Source organism: Nematolebias whitei, chromosome 9 (genome assembly GCF_014905685.2).
Source record: "Nematolebias whitei isolate Nwh7 chromosome 9, NemWhi1, whole genome shotgun sequence".
Classification (NCBI taxonomy): Eukaryota; Metazoa; Chordata; class Actinopteri; order Cyprinodontiformes; family Rivulidae; genus Nematolebias; species Nematolebias whitei.
The window spans coordinates 2,754,747-2,762,888 of record NC_056506.1 but is presented as its reverse complement, the minus strand read 5'-3'; the positions used below and the strand labels follow the sequence as shown (position 1 = coordinate 2,762,888).

General features: G+C 40.6%; 1 protein-coding gene across 1 annotated transcript in view; it reads left to right on the top strand.

Annotated features, from left to right (window-relative positions):
- Positions 1 to 8,142, top strand: part of depdc5 (DEP domain containing 5, GATOR1 subcomplex subunit) — a 393,910-nt gene that overhangs the window by 334,419 nt on the left and 51,349 nt on the right. Inside the window, 1 exon segment of the mRNA XM_037681974.1 lies at positions 7,078 to 7,247. Within this exon segment, the coding sequence (XP_037537902.1) occupies positions 7,078 to 7,247 (170 nt within the window).

The window sequence follows — 8,142 nt, the reverse complement described above, 5'->3', positions numbered from 1 at the left end:
TTGGGTTTTTTCTGACGCTTCTTCACGCGTTCAGCCTTATCTGTGTAATCTTGGTTTGTCTGAACCGTCAGCACAGCAGAAGCTGTTTCTGAGTGTTCAGCCTGCGATGACACGTCATCGTTCGTGTGTGTGTTTACCCCCCCTTCTTCCGATGAGGGGTTGTTCGAGGCAACAACAGCAACGTCTTGGCGTGTTCCACCGACATCTGTTATGTTGTCATTCGCGCCCTCAGATGTAATGGGAATTACATTACTGCAAAGTGCTCCAGGTTGGGTTCCCGTGTCAGTGTGTTTCAAAGTTTCTAACAACCTGCGTAGTTTCTCTGTCTCTTCCGAGCTCAGAGGTGTAGGGCCTTGCTTCTGGAACTTTTGTGATTTTTTTCGCCTCGGTTCGTTTCATCCGAGGTGGGGGACGGTCAGGTACGTCTTGCGGGGGTTCCTTTACGTACTGCCCCTGATGATATGGTTTCTCATATCGTTGCGTCCTGCGCCCACCCCTTTTTCGATAATCACTGTCTTCCTCTGAAAGAGGAGCCTTTTTGTCCCAGCGTGCACCTTCAGGACGCGGTTTGTTAGCTTGAACAGACTGTTTTCTCTCTTTCTTCTTAGGAGGAGGCGGCGAAGCACGTCGTCCTTCTAGTTCAAGAGGGAGGGGTTTAACCTTTACACTAGGAAACACTTCTATGGGCGTCTTAGCATGAGAACATGCTTCAAACACATTCACAGCACACTGTTTAATCTCACTGATGGATTTTTCTCTGAAATTTGCCATCATTTGTACTGATTTTTTAAAATCAGAGTGGAGATTTTTGCTGAAAACAAACTTAAAACCATCATCTTCTTCCATTCCGGTCTCATTTCTGTTACCAAAATAGGCTTGGAAGATTCTTTTGTAATAAACCTTTGGATGTTCATTCTTGCCCTGCGTGACCTTGTCTGCAGCTGGGAAACCAGCAGGTCCCGTGCAGGGGTCGTACTCTCTGATCAAAGCTTCACACAGAAGGTTGTAATCCCTCTTCGTTGCATCAGGTAGACGCTCGATGAAGGTGAACACCTCTCTGTCTGAAGTGAGCCGCATCAGACTTATCTTATCGTCTACCGTAGCATTAGGATAAGACCTCAATCTGAACTCCAGATCTTTGAGATACGCTTTTGTTCCTGCTGACCCCATAGGCCCGGGAACAAAGCGTTGTACATATTTTGAGATTTTCTGCAAATCATCCATTGAAGGAGACTGTATCACCGGTCTAACGTGTGTGACTGGTGGTGCAGACTGGTCAAGGCCTGCCCCTACCGCCCATGGTGGGGGTGGGGGTGGCTGATAAGGGTTGGTAGGAGGAGGTGCATATTGGTGCAGGTTTGTCCCCACCCTCCGAGATGGGGGTGGAGGGGACTGCATGGTGTGTGGAGGAAGAGGTGCATACCGGTGCAGGTCGAACCCCACCGCCCGAGATGGGGGTGGAGGTGACTGCCTGGCGTCAGGAGGAAGAGGTGCAAGTGGGTGCAGACCCGTCCTTATCCCCCGGGTTGGGGGTGTTGAAACGGGGCTAAGGGGAGGAGGTGCAACAGCACCTGTCTGGGGTGGTTGTAGCTGACCCTGCTCGTCTCTGAGTCTCGAACCAGCTAGCTCCATGTCAGAAATCAGGTTTGTAGCTGTAGCTAAATTCTCCTCACAAGCTGTCAGGCGCTTATGTGTCGTCTGATTTTCACGTTGTAAAGTCAGCCAATTTCGGAGTATTATCTCCTTGTCTGCCTTGCAATCGTCCAGCTCCCTTAATCCGGCCTGCACCTGTGCTTGTAACATATCGTTATCTGCACACGCGTCTTGGTACGCTCGTTCCTTATCCGCAATCTTCTCCTCATATGATCGAGCCTGTTCTGACAGCTCTTTCTTTGAGAGGTCCTTATCAGTTTGAATCTTTTGTTTCAGCAACTCAGATTCATTTATCAATTTGGCACACTTCTCTTCATGTGATGCTTCAAGTACTTGTAGTTTGCTGTTCAGCAAATCAATTTCTGCACTTGTATTTTGCTGTTCTTGAGACATCTGTTCATGATATTTTCTTATGCGGGCCTCGTGTTCACTTTTAAATTGATGGACGTATTCTTCAATTTCCTGAGCAAACACTCTTTCACTGTCTAACTTTTGTTTGAGGTTATCAGTTTTTTCAACAGCCTTATAGAATGACTCTTTCAGCAAAATTGCAATTTTAGCCAGCTTTTCATAACTTGACTTTGTGATTTCTGTAGAGGTCACACTTTCTGCAACCTCCTTCAGATTGTCCACTAACTCTTTTGGGTTCATGCGCTCTGTCTGAATCATATATGGATGTAAGGACGCTGCCAGTAGCGCGAACGCATTTTCCAAGCAGTCCGCCATTCCTTTTGGATCAAAATCTTTTTCTAACACACCTGTCATGTTTTCACTGTGTAGCAGTTTATCTGTTTGAACAGTTGCAAGCTTTAGATATTTTACAGGTAAATATTTGTATTCAAGTCAATGAGTTTTCACACTTATTTTAGCTTTGGGTTTACACAGAAGTACTGTTATAAGTCAACTTATTCAACTGTGGGTACCTTTCTCAGGTTTTACCCCAATTCATGAATATTTAAGTAAATGCTCTTCTGGCAGTGTTACTTTTTGTGCTTATTTTTCAACAGATACTAGAGTACCAAGCTGTTTTTAGTGTATTTTACTCTAAAACACTGAATTTTTTAATAAACCTGCAATTTTTCTAAAAGTCTCAAGGCAAATCAGTTTAAAGCGTTTTTTAAACCGTTCTGTTCCAGAAATTTGCTATTTTAACAGTTACTCATAGAACTAAGTTGTGAAAAGAAAAGAAAAGTTGATGATGTATCAGGATTAATCAGTCCTTCCTTCAGAAAAACTGTATTTACTCCTGTCCTCCTGTAAAGCTTCTATTTAAAATTAAATAGAAAGATTTTTGTTTAGGTGGCAATTTAAACAGAAAAATCTCTTTTTCCTCATAAATTTACTCTTATTTAGTGATTTTGCAATTAAACGTGTATTATCCTTCAAGCAAAATGAGTAAACTATTCAACTCTGTGAATATTTGTAACTGTATCTGTGTTTTTTTTAAAAAGTTTCTAATTTTATTATGAACCTTTATAAGGAATTATCAGTGAATAAAATCCTCTTTTGGTAAATGCTCTTTGCATAAATACCCTTTTTAACTTTTAAAATGCAAGATAACAGTGTTTTATTCAGCTTTGAGGAAGTTTGTTAACTCAAAAATGCCTTTTAGAAAAATTAAAACGTTTAATTTCACTATTTAGACCTAAAAAGCGAGTGAAACCTGTCTTCTCAAGTTTCGCCAGGAGATGTCAGTATTACCTCATCAAAATTTAACTCCGACACTGTTTGTGTTGTCCACTAGGGGTGCTATAACTTCCTGTGGCGTTCGGTTGACATCCTGTTGTTAGCCGCTTAGCTTGAAGTTAGCTTCGGCTAAACTCGGTTAAAATCAACATTTCTGAACGGATTTTTTACACAAACGTGGCAAAAGTTTTGCAATCAGACTTTATAGCTTCAAACATGAGTTTTTGGAACAATATTGCAGCTTCATTTAGTGATTTTAAGCGTAGTTAAGGCCCCGGTGGTTATGCTGTTAGCTTAAAATTAGCATCGCTAGCGTTGTTTAAAAACATCATTTTATGACGAATTTTAAACTCTAACGTGGCAAAATTTCAGCGAGTATGCTTCGAAGCACTCGACCAGCGTATCAAAACCACTTTAAAGTTACTTTTCAGCTTTAAAAAGCAGATTTTATTTCCCTATGAAAACGAATTTCATTTCCGGGTGACGCGATTGACACTTCCCTCATCCAATTGGAACGTTACACACGGTCTTATCCAACCAATGACGCAGCGTAGGGGTGAGGGGAGGTGACGTCAGTCGACCTTCTCAGCAAATCAGAGCTTTCCACAGCAGCAAACAACCAACCACGAAGCGTTAGCAACCATGTTAGATGTAGCCTGAAGCATTTTCATCGCTTATCGTCTTTTAAACCATCAAAATGCACCTTCACTGCTAAAAATGTAACGAGTCAACCCCCTGAGCTGCACGGAGACGGCGCTCCGTGACAAAACGTCTTTCTAGCTATTTAACAACTCGTTCGAACTGTTCCAGAACCGATTCGGCACCAGAACCGAACCGGACCAGAACAGCGTCTGGAACACAGTTTAAACAGAATAAAGCGTTTCCACAGCTCAAAGCCAGCTTATGTTACACATACAGACGTACAATTTCAGCTTTAAAAAGACCCATGACTCAATTCTAGCTCTTAAAACATCGCCAGCGTAACACAAGCGCGCAGCTCCACGCGCGCTGCGTAAATACGCACAGTTGATCAACTGTTATTTTACAACACATGCCAACATGAAAATCAATTAGTACACGAGTTACAGTCCATTTATGAGCACGTGACGGGCCACCAGTTGTAGATGAACAGATGCTGGGATATATTCATCATTTAACACGGATTCCTCATTTTTCTGGACTGAATAAAACGTGCATTGAATTTAAGGAAATGTAACGTGAGACGTCATTTATGTTTGACCCATCAAAATGAATGCGGTCATTTATTTACAGAATCAAAGTTTAACATCAAACATTTACATTAATTTGGCAAATTATGAAAATAACAACATAAGCAATCAATCAGAAAAACCATACGGCCATGATTTTTCCGTTGCTGCACCACAGACATTTATAAACTGTACAATTATGATCTTTTACCCACATGAATGTGGGTGAGCATTTTACACAGACATTTCTAAAATATCTGGAAGAATTTCTACTTGATAGAAAAGTTTAAAGATGGAAAGAAGTTTAGAGGGAGTAAGATGGTGGGTGAGGGAAATTAAGTGTTCACCAGAATCGACACTCTCCGGCTTTCTTCAGCTTTTCTTTACAGTACACTTAGGTGATGAAATCGGCTCCTTTACCTGGAGATGTCTCAGGTGAGATTCCGTTTAACGCACCCTTTCAGCGTCTCAGTAGGATGCTGTTACTCGTCCGAAGTAATGGCGAGGCTCTGTTCGACACATATTCACCTCAGTGGAAAATGTTATAATCCCATGGAACTCGGAAGAGCTTTGTTGTCATGTCAGTAACATCCACATCAAACAGCATCCGAGCAGAGACATGAACAGAACTGGTTGGACTGCACTCCATCAGAACTCCATCAGCACTCCATCAGAACTCAGCAGAACTTGTGTAGTTTACAGAACTCCCACAGAACTGACTAGACCAGGAAGTACTGACATTTTAAAGACTTTCCCGGTTCACTTTTGGGATTTGTTCATTGGTCAGAAACGACCAGACGGGGTGTGTTTTGTGACGTAAGAGGTTAGAGACAGCGAGAATTGTTATGAAACAGATCAGAAATGTTCTCACAGACAGAGAGAGTTTTGTTTTGGCGCGTTTCAAAAACAGGTGCACAAAACATCTATATTTACGTCTGAGAGGATTCTAAAAACATGACAGTTTTAACATAACAACTTGTTTTTCGTTTGACTCCAACCTTGGAAACGCACACTTGCTCACTCAAAGGCAGAAATCAAAAAATGCATAATTATTCTGTAACAGCTTTGACATGAGAATAAAAATCATTACTCAGTTAATAAAATTGATTAGTTCACTGCAACATCTAAAATGGTTTGAACTAAGGCACTTTGATTATCAACATTTGAACAATAGTAATGATAATAAAACAGAGAGTGTTCTTTTCACTTGAATCTTCAAGAGAGAAAGTCTCAGGATGGGTGAACCTGCACTTCTGGAATCAAATCAATGAAATGACAGTTCCTGTCCCACAAGGTCCTAAAGGTCAAGAGTTTTGACCTAAGACTCAGTTTTTGACATGGGCCTAGTCCACTACAACTTGACTATGGCAATGTTGTTTATATGTGCTTCAAGCAGTTGTCTACAGTCATTGAATCCAGTGTACCCACTGTGCATTAAGATTTATTACTGGTTGTAGCCACCTTACTCATCATTTTGATCTCTATCTTCAAACCTGTATGTCTTCCCTGTTTAACAGGCGACATGTGAGTTGGATGACTTTGGTTTATAAGTCTCTTATTGGCTTGCTTCCACATTATTTATGTACTTTTATACGAAGAATGGACAGTAGTTGTACCTTACGCTCTAAGGACTGTCTGCATCTTCATGTTCCTCGTGTGCGAACAGAAAAGGGCAAGAAAGCTTTTAGCTTTTCTGCCCTTTCAGCTTGGAATGCCTTGCAAGCTGAATTAAAACTGACAGAACTTGTTACTTTGAGTGCTTTTTGCAAACTTTTATAAAACCGACAAAGGATATCTTGTCAACAGTGTCTGTGTTTTAGATCTTAAATTGTAATTGTTTTAAATAATTATTGCCATTTACTGTTATACTGTATGTTTTATATGTTTATGTATTTCTGAAGTCTTCATAATCTTGCTACTTGTTTTGTTTTTTATGACGTGTGCTGCTGCTGCCTGTTCTTGGCCAAGTCACCCTTGTGAAAGAAGTCTTGATCTCAATGGGTTTTTATCTGGTTAAATAAAGGTGGAATAAAAATAAAAAAAAATGTGTGTGTAATATGTATATATATATATATATATATATATATATATATGTGTGTGTGTGTGTGTGTGTGTGTGTGTGTGTGTAATATGTATGTATGTCTGTATATATATATATGTATATACAGCACCTTTTGTATTGGTCAGTTTATTTTGATAGAATGGCCTATGTCCGATATTTAACTGTATCACTAATATTGGCTGATACCATGCTAATATAAGTGCATCCCTAGTTTTTAGAGTCACAGAGGAGTATTTTATTTTTCAGCTCTTCTTCCTGGTTTCTTTTTCCTTTTTGAACAGAACTTCAAAAATCACCTTACTATGCACGCCACCTGCATTTAACATTCAACGCCAGTGTCTCAGTCCACTAACTGCCTGCTCAGCTGACCATCAAACTGTCCTTTTTTTGCTTCCTTGGCTCATCCTACCTTGTTTGCTCACCTCCACCACCCTCCCCCCACCCCTCATCTATCTCTCTGTATTCCAGCTGCTACAGTCCCGGAGCAGAAGACCGTCACGCTGGATGTGGATGTCAATAATCGCAGTGACCGAACTGAATGGTGCAGTTGTTATTATCACGGCAACTTCTCTCTTAATGCTGCTTTTGAGATCAAGCTGCACTGGATGGCCGTCACTGCTGCAGTGCTTTTCGAGATGGTACGTTCAACACCTTTTTAAAACCGTATTTAATTGTTTTTTCAAACATAAAATACTTGTTTTGCTTACTATCGTCAAGCATTGGTGGTCATCATATAACCTGTGTGAAGTTGGGGTGCAGAACAAAATCGATTAATCAGGGTGTCAAACTCACTTACAAAAGGGGGCCAAAATTAAAACCTTTTTCAAACTAAGGGTCACTTTCAGAATCTACATTAACTCAAGTTAGATATCCAACATCTTTTCTTGGTTGCAGGTTCTTATACGAGTTTGATTGGTCTCATTTGATCTTCTCTGTTGCACTTTTGACATCTTAATCAAAGAGTACTGAAAAAATGCAAGTGATAAAAGTATTTTTTGTTTAACATATCATCTTGGGGGCCAGGGACACATTTGGCCCCCGGGCCTTGAGTTTGACACGTGCATTAAAGGATCTAGAGTCCTAGTCCTAGAGATTCTGAATCGATTCTAAAGGCCCACAAATAGATTTTAAAATGTGTTTAAGTTCTATTTTATATATGTGCAGCCCTTTAAGGCTAGTGGCTAGTAGGTTAGTGGGCTTATCCCTGCGCGCAACACTAAAAACTTTAGTCCACGCTCACCTGCTGTGTTGGCCCCACCCCTGATCAGTATAAGCTGCCTTGAGACCGGGGTTCAGCTCCCTTCTTTCTTCAGCCATCAAGCAGCATAAAGAAAACTAAAGATCAGAAGATGATGACCAGCAGTGATTCACCTGTGCCCAGTCTGCAGGACGGGATAAATCCTCAACTCTGATCTACAGGTCCTTCTCAAAAAATTAGCATATTGTGATAAAGGTCATTATTTTCCATAATGTAATGATAAAAATTAAACTTTCATATATTTCAGATTCATTGCACACCAACTGAAATATTTC